Raw genomic sequence first — 23,989 nt, 5'->3', positions numbered from 1 at the left:
TGCTAGCTGCACTGGCAAATAGAGTGCTAGAGTGCTGCACCCCCTGAACTAGTGCAGGAAGTGTAGCCAAATCGAGACCTTTTGGCACTAGACTCTCCGCAAGTTCTTTTCTCGTGCACGTAGTGCAAGGCTCTTGATAGCAGACGACACATGCGGTTCCGTGGCCATGCGGGTGTTGTTAGACGGCATCGACGGCGCCTGTTATTAGTAACGCAGCACAGACGCCAGTTTTTTTCAGGATGTGTACGCAGCATCTTGTTAAGGGTGCTTTCCGGTTTCAGCTGCTGCTAAGTGCACTGAAGGCCGGGATTTTCCCACAGGTCACAGTCGTTCATATTAATTTTCACGAGCTTACCGCTACCTCGACGTTAAGTTTACGCGAAACCACATCGGTCCATCGTTTGAAACGTTGTGCCATATATGATTCAGAAAGGTGTGGAAACCATGCTTGGCCATGCTTTCTGAATAATGATGCCGAAGTTGAACTAATTTCCAGGTACTAATATATAAGTTCTTTCCACAGGACCAAAAAGGCCATTGCGCACACGTTTACGCTCGCGGCACACACCAACAAAAGAAAAGCCACAGCCACCCAGTCGAAGCAGACGAAGGCCTGTACGCTTACAACGAAGGCTCCAAATAAAACAACGGCCGAAGGAAGGAGACACGAGACAACCACGTAGGCTCACTAATGAGCATTTTATTTCTTGACACAGGAATAAATACCTGCTGCCAAGGTGTCTGCACTTTTGTCCTCGATTTGACCACTGCACCGAAAGCGCTAGTGTCGCGCTACACTCACACTTCAAGAACTGGCGCTGCACTGGCACGACACTTTTCTGAACTAGTGCAAAAAGTGCAGCCAAATCGAGGATACCTTATCATGCTGATCTACGTAATTCTCATTCTGGAGCTAATGACATGTTGCGTGCTGTGTTCCTGGCTGTCAGCTGAAGGCACAGGACTGCATACCTTGTGGGAACTGGAATCATATTTTAACAGTGGCGGCACTAATGCTTTTTCAGGTTTGCATTATTTTACGAAACTTCCATCCTTAGTAAAATTGACACTTGGAACACCTTGGTACACCAATCGATCACTCTATCACTTCAGCGAAAAGGGTGGTGGATGCAAAATCTACAGATTGGGGTTAGTGCGCATCTTGTTTACTCCGTATTTATTTCTTTGTCCTCATTCCTTTTTGCATCACTTCAATTACTGCAACCCCATTCGTAAAGTGCTTTCACAAAAAACTGTGATTCCACCGCAAACTAGCCCCTCAACCTTCTCAAAGAACAGCATATAGTTATTGAAAAGCATTCAAACTGAAACATTAGTACAGATGCAGAAATGCATCAGGTTGTGTATGATGAAGCGAAACGGCTACATAAAGGAACAAATTTGTGCCTTGCCTCTTAAAAACAAAAAACACATTTCTGTACAAGAAAGAAGGTCCCAAGAACACTACGTGCTCTTTCTGTGATGCAACAAAACAGGCAAGGGCTCTGTGCTGTGCCCAGTATTGTTCTATTCAGAAGCATACATACACTTCCACTAAAGAATCTAAAGTTGCATGCCCTACAGTGTAAAGCACGGCCTCTAAAAAGTGTCAAAAAGTCAAACTGTACAAACATGACCACCTATAGCAACAAAGCTACGTCTCTGTTTCATTAAAGTGACATCAAGAGAAAGCTGCGGAAAAATGAAGCACAACACACAATGCAACACCTATAGTAAAAACTGCGTGTACGCAACAAAGCCCTAGCTAATGCAGGTTAGAGCTGGCAAAAGGTCTCAAACACAAGTCAATTTTTGCTTGTGAGGGTATGCAGATCTGTGCACTAAGGTCTTGCATGTTTTTCATTCTCTTTCTCATTATGAATGCCTCTGAGTTAGCAACCTTCATTAAAATATTTACATTACTCCTAAGAGAACAGTGGTACATACTTGCCATGTAAAGGCCCCCAGATATGATAACAAGGTGTGAATGTGTGGCTGGTAGTACCTTATGCATTTCCTGCTGATAAAACGCCTGCACTGTGGCATTTTTTGTTGTACTACCCTGTGAACAAACGATACAAATGAGCAAGTATGAAGCCTCTTCTTGCAATTGCACTACTGTATTAACTTAAAGGGGCCCTGAACCACTTTTTATCTAAGTGGAGAAAGGCATTTGAAGTGAAAATAGGCTATTTCAGAAATACTTTGCCACAAAAACTACTTCAACGCGTTCAGCAGAAGCAGAGTTATTGACAATCAAGCACGGCCTCCGCTGTGCTCCTGTTCCTTCTTCAATGCCTCGCACTGCGAAGGCTACGGCGCAGTAAGGCATGCCAACAACGCTCCGCCTTCTAAATGTCACCGTGGCACACAGTTCAAATTTCATTTTGGATGTTAACATAGACTCCACGACTTGTGCCTTTGGTGCCTATGATGCACTAAACATAAGCCAAACACGGTTTTCCTCAGCAAGCTGCAGTGTGCTTAGCCAGTGGACTCATGGCGGCACCCCGCAGCAGCCGCGGTATCTATGCTACGTAGCTGACCGCAGCTTGATGTCAGCTATCAGCCAACATCAGCCGTCTAAGGGAATGACGAAACAGCATGTACGATGACAAAGTAGTGCATATAGAAGAAAGTGAGGACAAGGCCTTCTGTTGAAAAGAGAGCGTTTGACAGAAAGGTGACCTTGCAATTCGCTTGCGAGCTCCACACGCCGCGTACAACAGCAAAATTTACTCTGCGGGTAGCATACGCTGCTGCGAGATGCCCACAGCAGCGTATGCTACCCGCAGACTGTGCTATTTCACCAAGCCAGAGGGGTGGTTCAGGGCCCGTTTAATGCTAACATCGACCTTTTATTTAAGAAAAAAGTCTAGTAAAGGCCTGCATACTACAATCCAATACAAGACTGAAATATTCCCAATGGCCTACGATCAGAGCAAGTGTCATCACTAATGTCATCACAAAATGTCAACAGGAAAAGTTCTCATGTAGGTTGGCAACGATGCCTGTGATGAAAAGTAATTCAAAATGTGACTCAAAAAATCCCAAACAAGTAGCAAGAGATCCACATGAAATGTTTTTGTCATTCTGGAGACTTATGTGCATCGGAGTACGAACGAGCCAAGTTGTTAGTTGAGGCATCAGCCATCACATCACTAGAAGTTGCAGTGTAGTAGTAGTAGTAGTTCAATAAATGGAAAATATCAAATGCAACAGACCACACAGAGGACTACGTGTTATGGTCCATCGACAATGTTTAAGAGCTGCACAACAATGCTGACAATAAACATTTAAGTGCAAATAAATTTACATTTTGTGAAAGTGAATTCTGCAGGTTTTGTCTTTTTCCGATTGTGAAACTGAAAAGGCATGCTACACTCTTTCACTACAAAGTTGGCTACAAATTAGGATTATCTGGGTGCACATTATCATCTTGCTTTGAATCCACAAGAAATTGGTGTGCATTAGAACCAGGTAAATATGATAACAAGCCAATAGTGTCATTTCGCACTACACATCAGGCCGCCAAATGAGAGGTAGGTTCCAAACTAAACAAACAAGGTGAAATTATTCAGACACGACACAAGATATCAAAAGATGAAATGACGAAAGGTGTTGCAAGTTAGCCCTAACTTGTTTGCATTTCAAGCGTCTGTGATGGTATGTTCAACATTGCAACTTGTGCATGTTGAAGAACTGCCGCATCATGATTGTTGCAGCAATGCAAGACCGGCGACGTTGATCATTTCTTCTGCATCCAGATGGCATTTGCACTGAACAACATTGTTTACAGTCTCCATCAATAACACCAGTTGCTATCAACACAGGATGCGAGATACTGCAAGCCCCACATTAATACGTTGTCATCAACAATTCTGAAGGGTGCTCCCAAATGCACAGACCGTCAAAGCTGTCACAAAAGTTGTGCCGTTTCCAAGACTCTAACAGCCTCACAGGGACTCTAAAGAGAAACGTTTAATCAGTTTAGGCTGCTAAAGTATTATTTCAAAAGTATATTTTTCATTAATTCCATGGCAATAGGTTGAATATATTAGTAGAAAAATCAAAGCTCAATTTTTTTAATTTCGTACCACAACCCCAGTGCTGGTACATCACTGTAACATCGCAGGTTTCAAAGTATTTTTCATATTTGAGTCGTTGCAGCTCAGTAAAACTTTTTTATTGCTAAGTTCAGTCTATAGCTCTTTTGGAATGCAATGTGGTCTATCCTTACCAATAATAAATTAACTGGGCTTGTGTAGACACCATTAAAATCTATGACGTCACAATGAGCGGGTGCACAGTCTTCAAGACGGCGTGTCAACACCCATTTTTTGTTTTTGCTTCTTTTCCGGCTTGCCAAGCCTCATCTCACAGTAAGAGTGGCTTTTTTTATATATATTGCAGAAGAGTAACTCACTAATATAGCTCAACTTAATTTTCTCTTCAGAGCCCCTTTAATGCATCGCTGAAAGCAAACATAGCACAAACATCATTTTCTTGCTGGCCTTGCCCAAGTATAATCACATATGTTACATGCAGTGTTTGTGAGCAGTAGACAGGGTAAAGCGTGAGCACCTGGATATGTTTACTGTGCATGGCGGTCACACGCATCTTCATGGTCTGTATTAACCTTATAGCACTATGCAAAAGTTTTTAGTTATTAGGAAAAGGAAGTTATGGACACGATGGTACTACATATAAATGATGGTCTCGTATGTCACAAAAGTGCATTCTTAAGCGGAGGTCAGAAAAAAGAAGACATCGTCACTGTGCTTGAACACAGAGTTAGAGCAACTTGGTTCGAGGCTTCTGCTTTCAGAGACTAAGCAAGCAGCAGGGCATAGGTTTTAATACTGTCGCAGGTGCAGCAATGATGGCAAATATGCATCTGACACTGAAGTCATACAGTTCTTTGGTGGAAAAAAAATGCAAGGCTTGTTATCCCCTTTCAGGAAACACTGAAACAACGACACCCATTCTTTTTACATACATACAATAACCTGCATCACCCACTGACAACCAGTCAATTCAGTAACGCTACATTTGATGGCCTTCATAAGCTGGCTCTACATATTCTCTACAGTGCAACAACAAAAAAATGCACTCCTTCCCACAATCTTCTCAACACTCGCGCAAAAACACAAGTTGGCTTGTGATAATTCACACAGAAGTAATTTAAAGCCTCAGATCAATTCGAACAAATTCCAGAATTTTGGCTGGCTTGCATATCCTCAATGCATTTCAAAGCAGTTAAATTCAAGCAAGGCTTTAAGTTACTTCAAACTTTCTGGCTTCACAGGGCAAAACAATGCAGTCAGAGACGGCTGATGAGTTCACACTCATAAAGCAATAATAGTCAAAACAGGCCCACATTTCACATCCACTATGTGCCACTAACTCAGCCACACGTAGGCAACTCTGACGCCCTGGACATGAAGGACATGCAGTGCAGGGAACCCTAGTATCATCTGTAAGAGTTGTGTAGGAGGGGGTATAACACTGAAATGACAATGTTTCCCAGTGTGGTCCAATCAACACAGAGGCACACAAGTGCTCGAAGCATTACTTTCTCTTTCACTTATGCACAAGTGGCAATGCATTACCAGCAAAAATTGAAACACACAGGAAAGCAAAAACAAAAAGAGTGAATGCCTTGTACATATTCTCTTCTTTTTTTTTAAGTGCAGCGAGGCATCGGTGCCTAAGCAGTCATAGAATGCACCATGGCCCTGTGACTCAGGGTCTCATACTGAATCATGCCAATGCTGCAGACATTGGTGAGTGAAGAAGTGCAAAAATCTGCCCTACTTCACTCTGACTAGCTCGAATTTCAATTCATGTTGATAGCACCTTTGATGAAGATGCTGCAGCAAACACACAAAAATTCTCACCCAGAAGACAGGGAGAGAGAGATGAACTAGAACGAAAGCCTTTCCAAGACGTACTATCAACTTGGACTGAAAGGCTCCTCCTGCAGACCACTTTGCAGCTCCTGGGACTGGACAGCCAGGGCTCCACCATCGAGGGTAACTGAGTCGGCCAGCTCTTCTGAGTAGTAGTGCGGCGTGTTCAGATAGGCCTTGAGACGTGCTGGCAGCGGAAGCGCATCCACAAAGTCCCGCCGTATACTCTTCAGTATGGAGAACCTGGGAGAAGGGTGGTAGCGCAAATTAGGTTCTTCCAGACCAGGATCTTCAGTTTCACAGACATTATTTCCAAGTTTGGTGAGCCGGCTATGTCAGTCCGTCTCTATCACCTACCTACCTCCTCTTTTGCACCTTTTCCCTAGTATACTTAAATTTGATGCTGCAATAGATGTTTGCCCTCTGTTACCATAGAACAGACCATAAACCAGGCATTCCCATTCCTGGGCTATTAAAAAAATATCACAAAAAGCCATTCTGAGGAAACCGTTAGATGCCACCTGAAAATAGCACTGGCTGGCCCAAATGCACGTCTTCTTGCTATAGTATGCATTTTACAGTGAAGCTATCAAGGAGAGTTTTGCAGCTGTTTTTCAGGACAACGAAGGTTGCATTGCTGATTGATACCAGGCATGCTGCTGCAGCGTATCAATCAGCAATGCAACTTAGCTGTGGTCCCAAATTTTTGCTCTGAAATGTAATTATCAGTTATTAAAATATGTATAACAGTTACCTTGTGTACACCTTGCATGAATAAACAAAGCCTTCCTTGCGTGTATTTTCTTTTTCAGCCAGTAATCTGTAATTTCTGTTTCTCACATCGTGTTTTATGGGCTTCACATCGAAGGTCAGCTAGGAGTTTGTACGGCTGTGGTGGTAAAGAGCAGTCAGCAATGCAGCCTGCGTGGGAGCTTCATTGCTGGCAATCTGGCATTGCTAGCGAACCGATGATCTCCAATTATTCCTGTTTCACATCAGCTGACTCCATTCTAATCCTGCAAACTCCCTAATCTGATCATACCAGTCCCCTTCCTCAACTGCGATTTGCTTCCTTTGGCAGCCGTTCAATTATTCTCACAGACCGCACTGGCCATCTGCTCTATACCGATAACACGACCTACCCCAACTCCACTTTTTAGTCTTAACTACAATACCGGCTACCCCCCCCCCCCCCACCAATTACTGTCTAACTCATACTTTGTTTCGATGTTATGCCTGTCATTTTTCGTTTCATTGCTCCCTGCATGGTCCTTAGCCTGTTATCAAGCTTATTTATTACCTTTCTTAGTTTTAGTCAAGGTTAGTACAGATTTCAGCATCGGTTAGTGCTGGTGAAATGCACCGATTGTACAATTTTCTTTTCAAGGATATTGGCAAGCTGCCAATCATGACCTGGAAATGCATACCATATGCACTCCGACCCCATTTTTATTCATATAGAGATTTCTGCTGAGGGAACCCTTGTGACTTCTTGGTCTTGATAATGTACATTTTAACAGCTTCAAGATGATGGCAACAAATCACTAACTCTCATTCCCTTACCACACTATTCAACATTATCTTAGTCTTTTGCATATTAATCATCATACCTACCCTTGGACTTTGCCAGTTAAGGTCTTCAATAAACTTATTGATTGTAAGCCATCTTCGGCATTGCTAAACAGGACAATGTCATCCTGAAATTGCAGACTGCTGAGATATTCCTTGTCCATTGTTACACTGAAACTTTCCCAATCTAACACTTTGAGTACTCTTACCCCATTCACTTTCACAGCTGGCGACCCGTCAGTCGCAAAACCCAAGGCTAAAGTCGAAGTGACCGGAGATTCATCGGCTGCTCAAAGAATGCCTGTTTCTGGCTATTTTTCATATATGGCAGCAGATTGCAGGCTATTTTTTAGTTGTTTTGGGTATTGCACACTAGATGGACATATTTGTCTACACTTTCAGCAGGAGTTGTTTGTAAAACGATGGAAAGCTTCCTGCTCACAAGACTCTGCTCTGTTGTGGATGTTGCAACCACCGTACCAGGCTTGAAGGAAAGGGTACAGGCTTCCATGTGGGCTCATTTTTTTTCAGCAAATACCACCGGAAACCGTGAAGCAGAACCACTCAGTGCTGTGCTTAGCTTTCAAGGGCCAAATTCAAAAGTATACGAGGCATTTCAAGTGCAAGGAACACAAAGGTTCACCTTGTGTTCTTTCACATTTTAAACTTTTTTTAAGCTCACTTTTTATCTTTTTTTATGCACCTGATGCGGAAGCCATTTGCGAACAAAATAAATTAGACATTTTGTGCGATGACTGTAGCAGATTTTAGAACAGCTTCCTTACTATGCAGAACACGCTCAACAAGCCAGAAAATGTGCTGCAGAACACCAGGCGTGGCGGAGCGCTGAATGGGTGGAAGCAAAGAGGTTAAGCAAGCAGTGAATAGCGCTGGTGAGATACAATGCCTGACACCCTTTTTAATCAGTATTTTTCTATTATTCTTGAGAACAATTTCTGTAGCTGTGGAATGACTGTAGATAATATATAGACTCATGTAACGGCCACAGCTTTCTTTACAGTTTTGACGAGGTGTGACCCTTGCATGGCCCCGAACCTTTTGTCCAAAATGGTGCCGGTGCTGCCTATTACTTGTGCACACCCCGGATTCCTGGATGTACCATTGCATCAGAGGTCAATGTGCAGCTCTCACCATTTAGTAGCGGCATGCAGAAGCACGCGGCGTGCGAAAATTCGCTGATGCGCGTCCATGACATTGAAGCACCGAACAAGATTGCTTCTCCATTGGAAATTTCTTTTTTCCAAATTTTGGGCTGCCAAGTTGGGGGTGCGGCCCTTACAAGAGTCTGTAAGGTACTTCCCAAGATATTCCTGTATGCTTTCTCCATTCCTTGACTACAGAATGCGTGCACGAGTGCTGGTACTCTACCAAATCAAACATATGTCTCTAATCTACGAAGGCCATAGGTTAATATGTGTGCTGATGCAAAAAAAAATAAATGGAAAAATGAGATAGGAGGCTCTAGCCTACCGGCAAAGGTGCTGGAGTGACTGGACTTGCTTGAAACGAGACACTGGATGCAGGAGCTGGACACGCATGGGACCCAGCACAGGACGCCGGTGCAGGAAGAACAGATAACGCCCACTGCGCGAGTGCTCTACTGCATTCTCAATGAAGTCTACAATGGTGTTGCTGTGGAATTTCTGCAGGCAGCCAAAGCTGAAGTTGCCTGCAGTGTGAGAGACAAGAGTTGGGAGGTCACACTTATTCAGCAATCACCTGGGTCTTCACATCTGCCCTGACACAAAATAACAGCTGGATGAGCAGGCTGCTAGAACAAACAGCATGTCATGATGCAGTGTCCATGACAAGTGCAAAAACAATTGCCTCATGTCAACACAGCTGTCACATTACAGTACACAGACAGGCAGAAGGCGAGGATAAAGCAGATAAAGAAACATTCTCAATATTAAGGCAATCCTGTGCATGGGAAACTAAAGGTACATTCAACTGGTTGCTTTCGAACACACGAAAGTGCTACAGGGCAGTTTACATTCCTGCACTCTTGAGGGGCAGTTTACATATGGTCTACATAGAGGTTTACATATAGAGGGGTGGTTTACATAGGGTCTTGAGGGGCGATTTACATATGGCTGGTTGAAATCACGTGCTCGAAACACATTCGCCTGGTTCATTCAAAGTGCTGCTCCCAGATTCAAGCTGGGAGCAGAAGAACCAACGATCTCGAACAAGTGGCTTCTACAATTGCTCTGGGTGATACTGGGTGTTTGGCTAGGGCATGCTTTCTCAGGCTCCAATATCGAGAGGCCTCAGCACTCGTGCCGCAAACCATGTAGCGTAGTAGGAACCAGTTGAATGCACCACAAGGATCAGGCCAGCGGCAACAATAGTGAAAAGTACAGTTGTAAATCACAGGATCTAACGATGAAAATGGCCATCAGCCCCATGCTTATTGAACATCGTTGAGCATTATGAATCGAATGGCAGTCGCTGTGACAGTTTAACAAAGTCTAACATGCATCTCTTACATTTGATAATGACTGACCTGTCACAGTATAAGCAGCAACGCTTGCGATGTAATAACGATTCGATATTGTGACTGCAATCTTGTACAAGTCCTAAAGTTACATATACAATAGGCTGAAAACATTGACATCATGGCAAAAGTACAACATATAAAGAGCACATGGCAGGACAGCAGTGGTACTTAAAAACTGATGGCATACAGTAGAGTTTCAGACTTCCGCGTGCAAGATGTTTTTGCTACAAGTTCATTACCATATTTTTTGAAAACACAGTCTGGAAGAAGGTTGCAAGTCGAGTGTTTGGTGCAGAAAAGTAACACAGAAAGCTATTTTTCATCAGAGACCTGTTATTGTGCGGTGCTTAGATGAGCTCAGACCACCATGCGCAATTGCCACATTTTGCTTCTTGACGACCTTACCTCCTCGTAGGTATTTTGATACTTTCTGAACAGCTCTCTGGGGAAAATTTGTCATTAAAGGGCATTTTTCCTTTACAACAATAGATGGCCATTAGCTGGCCTATCCTCTGCACTTCTACAGAATAAGATTTTTCACACTAGATCACAGCTAGTGACCCTGATGCATTGTTGCATCGTCAGATAAGCGAAAAGGGACTGCAATGGGAAAAACATTTACAATGAAACTGGGATCGGGTGTAGGTGGTGCGAGAAAACCTTGAGCAGAGTGCTGCGTTTCGAGTGCTATCATGGCACTGGTAGTCTGAAGTAGCTCATAATAAATAAACAATTATTCTTTGCCATACAGTGTTTCTAGAGATGTTTGCATAATTTAAACATGATGTTGAAGGATGTCTTAGGTTATTAAAAAAAGTCGGCTATATCGATACCGCTTTAAAGAAAAAAGAAACAAAGAAGAGCCCTCGATGAGCTAAAGAGCACTTAATGACTGCACCATTAAAGGGCCCCTCAGCAGGTCTGGCCATTTTGAGCTGACAAGCGCAGAGCATACAATGCGCACTAACAATCGTGTTTGCAAAGAATTGTATCGCTACGCGCCGCGGAAAGGTCTGAACCTTCAATCTGAACACCGTTTTCCCTTTCTCTCGCGGCAACCGCGTTCCAAGCTGGACGGTGACGTAGTCGCGTCCCTACGCCTACATTGTCGGGTCCACAGTGTGATGCCGCTCGTGGTGACACGTGACTTCGAGAATTATTCAAGGCAACATTTGTTATTTGTGTGATCTGTTGCTTGAATTGAGGAATTGAAGCTTAGAGAAATAATAGAACACACAAACAGAATGTCTGCGTGTTTTTTGTTTTACTTCGCACCGAAACAAGAGAGATGTGCTTCTGCTTCATCTGCCTGTTCCCACGGTCGTGCAGTCACGTGTGCAGGTACCGAAACTATGTCATTTTTTACCGTATTCCAGCGCATGATCATACTATGCAACTCGCTTGTTCTGCCTAAGTATTCGTGCAGCACTACTGAATTATACCGCTAGTCATGTGTCTTTGTGCATAGCGTGCAAAATCATGCACTGCACGAAACAAGACATCACAACAGCTTGCGCGCAACGCCGTCAGCTGAAGTGCGCAACATTGGGTAAAAAAAAATCGAGAAGAAAGAAAAATGAAGGCGGGCCCCGGGATGTAGGCGTCATGTGATCCTTGAGACCCGGCATGGGAGAACGTAGGGAAGGAATTTCGCTTGCGGAGGCTAGACGGGGCGAGTGGAGAAGGTGTCTCGCTATGCAGTGGAGCTCACCTTGTGAAATCATGGGTTCGCGGCACTGAAATATTTATATCTCAGCTATTAATGAGCCGATTTAGAAAATTTTTGCAGCAGAACACTCCCTAGAGAATAGGTAACTTCCAGCGTATAACTAAAGTTTGCAATGGGGCCTGGTGAGGGGCCCTTTAAGGTTCAACCGACAATCCACATGCTCCCCATGTGTTGCCCAGCATCTCATGTAGCTCCAGTCTATTGCGTGGAGCCTAGCACCACAAATGTGTGGCTACTCAACATGCTAGACTTTTTGATCTGCAAAACTTTGCTCTGTTTGATGACTTACAAGTTGTTTGATGTCAAAACACAGTCTTTGCAGCCAGATAAAGGCAGCCAAACTGTCTCGGTGAATGCAGATCAAAGGGCAGTGATAAATTTTTTTTTCACATAGCTAGAAAAGGCGCCCAGTCTTCATGAAATACTACCATGGACATGCCAGTCAATATATTATTCCGTTGAACAGTCAACTTCCATTAATTCAATCCTGACAGGACCGACAAAACTGGTCAAATTATTCGGCGGGTTGAGTTAAACAAGAGGCAGAAAGAAATGCTATATACGCCACTGATTTATTTGCCATTGCAGTAGACTCTGCTTAAATGGAACTTGAAAGGACAGAAAAATGTGTCTTGCTTATCCAAAGTTTCGTCTAAGCAAAGGGCACAAAATTCACCAACAAATGTTTCATTTGAAGAGCATTCGAGTGTTTAGATATTACAGCGCTGAAAAAAGGAATGTTCGTTGCACTCTGTTTCTAATATTCTAGAGTCTTTTGCCCAAGGTAGTGTTCAAAGGCGAAATGATTCCTAATAATTCTGTGCAGTGCTCATGTCAAAAACAGTGCTACAGACTTTAGAACTGCATTTATGAAAGTGTGCTCAAAAGTGTAAAATTGAATAGTGAGCCAGCTGAACTATGCACAACACATGTTATAACTTATTGTTGCAGTGTCTCTATGAAACGGGCCTGCACGCTTATATTTATGTAGCTCCATTACGACGTTATGCTGCATGGCAAACCAAGCACAAAAATAAATTAATTAAGAAGGAAAAAAAAAACTGCATTTCTTTCTGTCTGGTCCAAAACAGCAATGCACACTGAAACAGTAATAATTATGCCTTTGTTGCTATAACTATGGTCTCCACCATAAACTTCACCAATAATATTTTCAACTGTCTGCTCAGAGCAAATAACAAGGGCATCATCTGAGCTCTCTCATTACTGGCAGTATAAAAGAAGTAGTAGTAGCAGCTTGACTGGGGGCAGAAAATTACAGACTCCTCAGAACTCTCTTCCTCCTCTGGGATCATTAGTTGCCATGCGAAGTCCTCATCATGGAAACATCGTTGCAACTTCAATATACTTAACTTGCATTAACCTTCCCACAACTGCCAGATGGATAGATCGGATTTTCTTCGCTATTTATGGCACCACCATTTGACACGTTTGGCAGACTTTTCTTGTACTATATGCCAGTTAGGGAAGCGGTCGTTTCGGTCAAAGTTCCATTTAACCGGAGTTCCCAAAAATATTTGTTCCATTTAAGCTATGTTTGTTACCATTGTGCCTGTGAAAGACCAAGCAAAGTTGATACCAACATTTCAGTTATCCAGGAATTATGTTTAAGCGAGTTTCATTTATCCAGGGTGCACTGTACTTTCCCAATTCTAACAGCCCCCGAATCAAACATGCACCTACTTTCTATGTGTTCAAAATAGAAAACATGTAGAAATGACATTATCACTCCTAAACAAAGTAGAGACCTCACATGCACCCAATTCACGTTCTTTGCACATTTCATATTTTGCATTTCTCAAATGACTGCAACAACTGCAAATGGGATGGTGACCCCCACCTATACTAACCACTTCCTAAGCTTGTCCTGCGACATAGGCAATTTGGGATGAAGATTCAAAAACATATTGTTGCTGCTAGCTTAGCAAGCTAAATAACTTAGCTTTCGAATTTGTTTTCATAATTGAAGACTGAAAGTGGTGCCTCATCGTCATTATGCTACACGAGCACGGTCATAGTCTCCTATATAATTTCCATGCCAGCTCAAAGGTGGCCAAGCTACCATCTGCTTTCTCCCTCTGGTTGACGCAGTTTCCAACAAGGTATCGCCGCCAGCCCTGGGTAGTGCACATGATGATTGCCCATGCTTTTGTGTCTAAGCGTGCGTTGCACTATCACTCCCACAGATTTTTACATGTTCTTGTGATACCACGGCCTACAATTGTTTTGCAAGGTGAAAGTCCGATGCTAAAAATAGAGTACTTGGCATTTCATTTCACGAGATTCCTAGCAAAAGCGAAGCGTGGTTGAAAGCCATCACTAGGAAGGACTGGACGTTGAGTTCGGCTCCATTGTGCGGATGCGTGATTTTCTACCAACAGGCTATCACGGAGGGTGCAAAATTCAGAAGCTCAAGAGGGGTGCAACTATTAATGTTTTTGACGACTACTGTGAGAACATGCAACGAAAGCTGAAGAATGAACGGAGAAATGCTGCCATGAGGAAACGGGTGGCTTCTGCTCACATCATTGCTGCGCTGCCTCTCAAGCAACAGACTGACAAGTGTAAATATTGCTGTTTGGTGCCTTCTTCCAATAAAATACTGTTTTAGTGCATGTGAATTTTGTTATCGTTTGCTTCATACATTAAGAATATTTCACTGAATAATTTGGTTCAAAATGCTAACAAAATGAACAATTTTCTTCCTGGTTTCGAAGACAACACACTAAAACAGTGTAATTTTCTTAAATTCTGGTATACATTAGCAACAAATATTTTACCGCGAAATAAAGAAAGGCCTATTTCACCATGAGATAAAGAAAAAATGGAAATTTTGAGCTAGTTGGCTGTTTGATCGCTGTGCCCGTTAATTTCCTATTCTTTTCCAGAATTTCAAACTTGCCATGGTGGTGTAGTGGCTTCGGCATTGCGCTGCTAATCTCGAGTTCGCTGGATCAAATCACAGCCACAGCGTCCATGTTTCGATGGGGGCGAAATGCAAGAACGCCCGTGTACCATGCATTGGGTGCATGTTAAAGAACCCCAGGTGATCAAAATTAATTCAGTGTCCCCCACTGCGGCATGCATCATAGTTGTATTGTGGTTTTTACTCATAGAACCCCAGAATTCAATTTGCACTTTTATAAACTTCAGCTGATATGAAATTTTACGCCGTCCCGAGAGTCGTACCATCAAGATTCCACTGTAGTCATTAAGAGCCTTCAGCCTGGCAGCTTTATGAAAAAGACAGCTAAAAGTACTGTGGTTTTGTTTATCGAACTCAAAGGTACTGTAAATTTAAGATTTCTGTGTATAAATATCGGCTTGGTTGGTTGGTATAAAATGGATACGAGGCAGTGCGTGGGCAGCATGGAGATACACAAGTTGTTTTGTCTTTAATGCAGTCTGTCATGTCAATGACAGTGTGTAATGCAGGTCTGTCTTTAATGCCGTCAATCCCGCTGTATTCTCACCTTCACATGCAACGCTACTGTGTACTAAGTGCCAGCACAAGTAGACTAAAATTATTACATTAATGTGTTTCTGTATTTACACCAGTTAATTTCACACTTACTGCGATGTTAACACCACACTAGCCGCAAGGCAACAATGCTACTCCTTCGTCTGCCTAACCAGGGCTGTAGTCTCCATTTGGGGGCTCACATTAAAAGCAAAGCTTTCTTTGCCTACCATTCTATGATTTCACCTGGGTGGGTCGGTCAGCAGGCTGGTCGCTGCTCGGGTTCTCACCGAGTAGATTTCCATTCACTTTAAAAAAGTTGAGATCCTGGTCCAGCTGCAGGATTCTAACCTCAGCCCCTCAGCGCAGCAGCCCGATGCTTTAACCATTACACCATTTCGCACACATACCCTTTTCTCGTGCCAATGTAAGGTAGCTTTTTTCAATGCTCGTCGCATGGTGATGGTTATGATTCCCATACTATAGCATGTACTCACAACAAAGAATCAACCAACAAGCGTGTTCTTGTGTTGGTTACTATGATGGTTCTCACACTAAGGCACGTACCCACAACGGGATTTGGCCAAGAAGTGGGTGGTACATATCTGACGAGAAGCCTGCCATGCCTGCAGAGGCCACAAAACTAAAAGTGCTGAACATAGCAACAAAGTGAGCAATTTTGATGGAGTTGTCTCAGGGTGCTAAAAACTGCGAGTTGGTGAAGTACAACTTGTCGAAATCAACCATCTCGATGATTATAACGGACAAGAAAAAAATCGCCAGCTCCAACGCCTACTTGATGGACAGAAAGTGCCTGCAGAAGGCCGCCTACGTGGACGTAGAGGACGCGCTGTTCAGGTGGTTCATTGACGCACAGGCTTGCGACATTCCAAGAGGTGGACCAATGATGCTGGGCAAAGTCAAAAACTTCCCATTCCTGCTAGATTTTTCTGACTTCTGCAGAGGCAATGGCTGGCCACATCGATTCAAAGTTAGACATGGAATTGTTTTTAAATTGATTGTCGGCAAGGTGGCTTCGGCAAGCGACCAAGTCATTGCCACTTAGCTTGTAACAAACCGAGCCATTATTGCGAGCTACGCGGAGCAGGATGTGTATAATGCAGATGGAAACAGCCCCCCATCAGATCTGCACTGCAGAAACAAGAGAGTATCATGGACTTTCTTGCAAAGAAATCAATTTTGTGTTTTAAATAGCAACTCCTTTTTTTAGCTGTGGCCCACTTACTACGAACTTCGGGATAGAACGAACGGAAGCCATGTGACACTCAGGTTCACCATAAATGGGTTCGACTGTATTTCATTAACTGCTTCACGAACGCTTCACTTCACACATATTCCAACATGTGTGTTGGATCTGCATAATTTTTCGAAGTAATCACAATGGTGTAAACTAATGGGAAGCGCAGAGATCGAGCAGGCACGGAGAACCTCTTCGAAGCTCAAGCCCTGACTTCTGTTGCACATGCCACTGGTAGCGGGCACTATTGTTTTCTTAGCATCTGGCACAGAGAAAGCATATGGGAGCTGGCATGGCAAGCAAGGACTGTGTTTGTCAGCATCTTGTGATGGCAATGATGATGATATTGACTACACTAGCTCTGACAGTAGACTGTTTTTACGTGATTTTGGTTTCATATTCGACTGCCCCACAAAGGTAATTTCTGCACAATTTCTCACATGGGAAGTACAACTTGAGAACCCATATTACCCTGCATGAAGCATGATCCATAGGGTGCAGACACGATTTTCAGTCGATTTGACTATGTGAAGCCATGTATTCTCATTGCAGTTTCACAATATTCAGAAAACTTCTAATATAATGTACAATTTGATTTAATTAGGTTCTATATAGTTGGCTTTGGATATGTTTGTGGCACAGAAAAAGCCACAAGGAAGGACCGGAGAGAAAACAAGACAAGTGATAACTTTCAATAACACTGTCAAGCATATACTCCAATTCAATTCAATGAGTCGCTTAATTAAGGTAGCACAACTTTTCAGCACAATATCTTGCACAGTCTTTAAGCCCATGTTATGCGCTGCCCTTGAATGCTAATATTTGTTCTGTCGAAAAGGAGTTTAGGGGGATAATATCAGCAAACCTGCACCTACATCTGTTAGTTTCTGGACAAAAGTGATCATCCCTGCTCAAAATAAAAAAGTGGGGCTAAGTTTGCTTTATTTTGTTGCACGACGAGCTTGGACTATAGCATGTTTCACAAAGCACGTGTGCAATCAGACAAATTTGCAAGACCACACACAAGCGTTCAGGCATGTCGAATTCCCCACCTTGATCATGCTCAATGCGCACGTGTCGTACAAAGCCGTTGAGCTTGAAAGTCAAGCTGAAGATGTAGTGCTCGTCAGAGCTGTCACGCACGACAAACGAACCATCCGGTTCATGTGCGAGCAGCCGTTCAGCCGTCTCTCCACTGATGGGGCCCCAATACCAGCCACACTGTGCAAGAGACACATGGGAGCAAATATTCAAAATACTATTCTCAATAAACTCTGTTTCTAAATTGCAAATTCCCTTTTCTTCACTGCACATTTGCCCAACTAATGGCAGCACCAGCCATTGTAAAAATGAACACAAGTGCTAGCTACACATTCTTGGGTTTGTCCCTTGTGCATAGTTTCATCACATGAGCCACATCTTACATTTTCCATGCAATATTATACAAGCAAACTTGTACATGCTGTTTGCAAAAATGACTGTGCCACCTTTAGTTCGGCAAACTGCCTTGCAAGAAAGCTAGCTTTTGCCATAATGAAAAGGGTCTATTTTAACTGATGACTAAGTATCTTATATTCGTTTACTTTCATCGTCACAGACTCGGTTCAGCCGAAGCAGGAGTGAACTAACATGAACAGCATGAATTTTCGTAATTGTATGCACACCATTGCTGCCTGTACCATTTTTTGGCAAATGGTTCCAGTATCTCATGAAACATAAGATTTAAATTTTGACACAGCACAACAAAAGGGGAGGGGATGAAACGCAGAGGGAGAACACAAGACAGATGCTGCTCTATGTTTATTTTTTTTAATCACACAGTTTGCAACAAGCCATATTATTTAAATAAATGTGTACGATCCTTGTTCATGAATAAGAATCAATTGTTGGGCTAGTTTGTCTCACAATGCTGGGGAGGAAAACTTGAAGAAGCACTTGTTTTCCCTTCCTGTGTGTATCGTCTTTTTGTAGCGCTAATTTTCCCAATCAGCAATTGTTCATGAAGAAAGTGCATAAATCAGCTGTAGAGCTTATCATCTATAATTAACTGTGCGTAATCTATGGGCTGGTCTGTGTCTCTCATTCCTCTTGCGCCGTTTAAAAAAAAAACATTCACCAATATGCCCAATTGTCCATATTGTGACATAACATTTGTACAAGTTGCTCAAAGCCCGCAGTTCTTGTGACACTTTTTATCAATGTTAGGATGAGTATTTTTTGCGCAAGATGCAGGGTGTAAGTAAAACAACTCACCAGTTTTAACTTTGCCAATACATACCAGGTACAAAGCGTATACAGAAACCTTAATCTTTGTTTCATGCCCCCTAACCCTTAAGAAAGCAAAAGAACCCACAGGCAAAACTCAAAAGGAAACATAGGTGGCCTCAACATTCAACTCAAAGGTGCATAGTGCCTAAGCACAGAGACCTATGTTTTGCTCTTAAAATTAAAATAAAACAAGAAAGATATTGCACTTACCACTACTCTGTTCCTACCCAAATTTCATAGAAATATCATATTTTATGATCCAAATCATTCCGTGTAAACAGGCACTGAGACTTGCTTGGTTTGTCAAGAAAAAAAATGCCAATTTGCCTTCGTCTGCGCCTCTCATGATGGACAATGCTTGAAACAGAGCAGCTGCCTCACTTAAGGCATTTGCAGTGTGGCAAAAGAAGGCCTTCAAGACTGGTTTCCGTATATTGTTGGGGGGTATGTCTGAGAAAGGCAGAAGGCAGCAAATTCACATTTCTTTCCTGACTAACCAGGCAAGCCACAGTGCCAAGTGTTACATCTAACAAATTCAAATGCAACCTTGCTGCTAAATCTGAGCAGGAACAGAGTAGGAGAAAACGAAAAATATTTTTTCAAGATTTTAAAGGAAGAAGACCGGTCTCAGTAGTATGCCCACACATAGCTTGTGCAGTTAGGCATACACAAGCAGTAATTACAAGCCCACACCCAATAGGGGCAGGACGATTGACGCAATGGAAGCAGCGTAGCCATAAACTAGTTTTGGTTTTAACAAAGTTGTTGTAACTTCAGTAACAGCACATAGTACAGCATTCTAAACTTAGCTTGGGTGAGCTCTTGGAAAAAGCCAGTTTTGCAATATAATTTGACACGCTTTAATGCATACAATCTAACCCTTTCAACGTAACTGACATACTGGTATGTTTCCGTGTTTCTGTCCTGCCATGTTCCTTTCGACATTTCTTTTGTCAGACAGGAATGTGGGGACCACACCAAGAGATCATTTGCCATTATCTGTCATCTTTTTATTTCTGCACAACCAGAAATTAAATCACTGTGCTCATTTTTATAACCTCTGAGAAAAAAACCTAACACTGGGTGTGCATAATCTAAAAAAAAAAAAAAACCCACCCACTGAGAGGGTTTGATAATGAGGAATAAATTAGAGTTACTTCCCACAACCTCAATTTGTTTCACAACTATGGAATTAAGTTGAGAGGGTTTCCAAAATGCAATGCCATACCGTTTTGAAAAGCTTTCTATTTGCCAGTGCAATTACGCATTGGAATAATTTATCACAAAGTCATGTTAACTGCGAAGTTACATATACATTTTGTGCACTAATGAAAGCATTGTTTTCAGGAGTGTTATTAATTAGTGGGAATATTGTTTCTTGACCCAAATTTTTTGAGCCATTCTCTTTATCTTTTCTTCAGTATAAACAAAGTATACCAAAATAGACATCCTACTTTGTACAGGTGAAATGTTTTTGGAGCTATCAGTACTAAGGATTTAATATCCAGCATGCACTGATGGCTAAAATGGCAAAAGCAGATGCAGCAGACATGTGGTAGGAAAACCTCCCCTCAGGGTTACTTTTATGTCCCACAATCACACATTAGGAATATTGACTGAGCAGATAGCAGAAGCTTCTAGACACCAGGTAACACTCTTCACAATAAGATCTCTTAAAAGTATTTCTCAAGGTTTAACAATTTAAGACATGTAGAACTTGTAGCTTTAAAAAATCTGTTAGAACTGCTTATTGACCCAAAACTCAACCTGGAGTACTTACATCTTTACACCCTTACAAATAAGTACACTGGAATACTTACATCCTTAACTTTCTCTATGCTGGATGCGTAGTCGAGGCTCTTCCTGTCCGAGTCATCCGAGGCACAGCTGACTGCATCAGCCCTGCCAAAATGGTCACATAGTGTTACGGTAGCATTGCCTGGAAGTGGAGGCAATGCTCGCACAGCATATGGACTGGTCGCCTTCTCACTGCACCGAACCACCTCCTCTGGATAGGGGTCTGTCTGACTTGAACTGTTTCGCACAGATGGTGAGGTGCTAGATCCCTTGCGAAAAACGTTAAGCAGTGCATTGGGCAGGGTAAATGAAAAGCGCCTCTTTGATGATGCTTTCTCAGCAGGCCGCGACGCACTCTGACCTCTAGCACCCAAGCAAGAGGCCAGTGAATGCCGCAAAGAGCCCTTTTCGATGGGTCCAGACAAGTCTTCAATGCAGTCACAAGTACCATGCGTACCAATTTCTTCCGAGCAACATCGCTCAGCGCGAGAGTTTTCTTTTCTCTTCTTGCTCCTGAGTTGTTTCTTTGACTCAACAGTGGTGGAACGTGATCTGCGGCAGTTGCTACACGTTGACAAGGTTCTTCCCTCCTTCCTCCCCTGCACATCTGTGTCCCCTAGCGCTGTCAAGAATGGAATAGGACTGTTGGGGCTGCTATAGGGCATCTGCGGCAGCGGTTCGTGGCACTCTTCACTCAAGCCAAGTACTTGCGATGGTGTGCTTCCGGGACGGCTGACAACTTCAGGCCTGTCGAATGAAGCCCCAGCTGAACATGCAGAGTGGGCAGAATGCACAGAGTGGACGGACCCTCCCGCGGGGCAAGGCTTCAGTGCTTTGGGCTTCAGAACAAGCGTGTAATTTGAAGGCTCATCCAGGGAGCAGCGTGACCTGGAGGTTCTTGTAGAACCGTCAGTTCGACCCGACGTGGATGCCCGGCGGCTGGCCACGTCAGAAGGTGATGACTTTGCAGTGGCACTGTGCGATTCACAGCAGCATGTGGCTTCAAGACGGCAGCGCTGACTGGAGACCTGGCAGGAGTCTAGAGACAAACAAGCCATGTAGACACTCAGAGGCAATGCCCCTGCCCCTTCTTTGGACGGCCAGTCTACAGACAAGGTCGAAGCTGCACCACTTCCTGCAGCCCCACAATCTTCAACGTTCGAGGATGGTGGCCGGGCTGCCGGCACCCTTGCTTCCCATACTCCAATGTTTTGGTGGCCTGAAGATGGGTGAAGGTCAACTTGAAAGATGACAGGGTGGCTGGAGTGGTGCGGCTGTTCAACACCACCCTCTTGGGCCTGGCTGCTGAGGTGGTGGTCCTCCGGAGCGGGGACGTCGCGGAAGTCAAGGCTTCCTGGGGAAGCCTGTTGGTCCATGTCACGGGGTGAATTGTGCAGAAGACAACCGACCAGGGCAGGCCATAGGTGGAGGGACGCTCGGTGTTCCTGTTGTTCACAGCAAAGCATTGTCGGAAAAGCAGCAGCCGCCTGCAGGCACAACAGCCGCTACCAATGGTGCTGCCATTGTAGGGGCCTCACTGATGATGCTTCAGAAACTGGACAGATTTTTTTTTTTTTCATGGGAAAGAAAAAGCAAACGGTAAGAAAACTAACAATGGTCTGAGAAGCACAACTTATAAAGGAGTTGAAACCATGCAAGATTTGAGTCATAAGTCTAGCATACAACAGCTCTGAACACTTTTCCACAGCCAGGACGGCATTGCAAAGCATAGGAGTGTAAGATTTCCACAAACACACAGGTGCAGAAGCATACACACATGTTCTGAATACAGACGCGAACAAAAAAAAAATATGTAATAGCCACTAACTCCACATTAACATGAGACAGCATACGCACACTAGCAGTATCGAAATGACATATGAAAGGTTGATGCAAACCTAGCATAACAATAAAGCTGAAAACATGTATTTGCTTTTTGGTTCTCCTGTGACACTTTCAGCAAAAGCGAACTCCAGGAACTAGCGGCCAACCAACGCACGCCTGCTTACTTCGTATTACTTTAAAACGTACGATCACGTTCCAAATTCAATAAAGAAACGCAACTGACATGCTAAACTCAGGAATACCACACAAAGGGCCTGCCTGACCTTGCTAACAAATCACCTAAAGCAGCCGCGACGCCAAAGGCTAGAAAAGCATGCGATATCTGCTGCTCACAACTCTGGGTACAATCAACCCCGATCTTCAAAACACTGCGAGTAAAGCACCTAACATGCTAAAGAACATTTTCAAGGGTACAAGATATTAGTTTTCAGGGCTCGGGAAGCTTTGATTTCGTAAGCTTAAGCACGGGCTCCCAGAAATAAGAAACAAACCGCACCTGACAAAACCTGGTATTTATTTAGTGCTTAACGACACAAATCGTTACAGACTACACTGGGAAATCGCGCAAAGCACCAGACAACAGGACGACGCGAGTTGTGAAAGCAAAGAGCTAACGGCATTGATGTGTATATTTATTGCTTGGATAAACACACACGCACACACACAGAGAAAGAAAAAGAAAGGCAATCACTCTTTTTAGGCACAAAAAAGAAACTCTGGCTGTTCAGGCACAATTACATTCGGTTCCAGGAATACAAAATGAATAGAGACACTCACTTTAAACGACAGAGTAGTGTGCCCCAGAGTTTACAAACAACTGAGCACACATTACCACACTGAAGGAATGCGACGAACAAGTAGGTTTCGCTTCGTCCGTTCAAGACTGAATGTACTCAAGCAGATTAATAAGGAAGAATCGGTTTCAGAAGAGTGACCAGAGATGGACTGACCTGAAAATGCCTTTTATTTGTCGACACCACAGCTTGGACGAGGAAATACACCACCCGCGAATAAGGTAGCCATTATGAGCTGATCCCATTGTTGCCAGGCCGCCGTAGGATAACGCCATGCACGGAGAAGGACCAACTTGGCGCCGAAATTTGAATGCAATGTACCAGGCACCGAAGAAAAACATCAGCAATGAAGTATCCTAACAGCAGCTACATCTTCACAACATGTCATAAGAAAGGAAGGCTCCCACAGAGCAAGCAGTGTTTATTTTTACCGCATAACTGAAAGACAAGAAACAATTGACTGGTAGACTATACAATGTTTATACAATGCTGACTAACGGCCACGTCCTCTGCTATAGATGTCTCCCAGATGAGAAGCAACACGGGGTAGGATTCCTAGTCCATAAGGGCATAGCAGGCAACATTGACGAATTCTACAGCATTAATGAGAGGGTAGCAGTAGTGGCAATAAAGCTGAATATGAGGTATAGAATAAAGGCAGTACAAGCCTACGCTCCAACATGCAGTCACGATGATGAAGAAATATAACAGTTTTATGAAGATGTTGACTTAGCGATGAGAAAAGTGCAAACTCGGTATACTGTAGTCATGGGCGGCTTCAATGCAAAAGTAAAGAAAAGGCAGGCTGCAGGCTGGTG

General features: G+C 43.3%; 1 protein-coding gene across 1 annotated transcript; it reads right to left on the bottom strand.

Annotated features, from left to right (window-relative positions):
- Positions 1 to 4,840: 4,840 nt before the first annotated feature.
- On the bottom strand, positions 4,841 to 23,411 carry LOC142582411 (uncharacterized). Its single transcript, XM_075692104.1, has 5 exons — positions 23,328 to 23,411; positions 20,556 to 22,087; positions 17,520 to 17,688; positions 8,973 to 9,171; positions 4,841 to 6,155 (listed from the first exon to the last, which is right to left on the bottom strand). Exons 2-5 carry the CDS (start codon positions 21,996 to 21,998, stop codon positions 5,957 to 5,959), a joined length of 2,010 nt encoding a protein of 669 aa, XP_075548219.1. The 5' UTR covers positions 21,999 to 22,087; positions 23,328 to 23,411; the 3' UTR covers positions 4,841 to 5,956.
- Between the last annotated feature and the right edge of the window lie 578 nt (positions 23,412 to 23,989).

Source organism: Dermacentor variabilis, chromosome 5 (genome assembly GCF_050947875.1).
Source record: "Dermacentor variabilis isolate Ectoservices chromosome 5, ASM5094787v1, whole genome shotgun sequence".
NCBI lineage: Eukaryota > Metazoa > Arthropoda > Arachnida > Ixodida > Ixodidae > Dermacentor > Dermacentor variabilis.
Note: the sequence above shows the minus strand (reverse complement) of the source record. Positions and strands in the feature narration are given on the sequence as shown.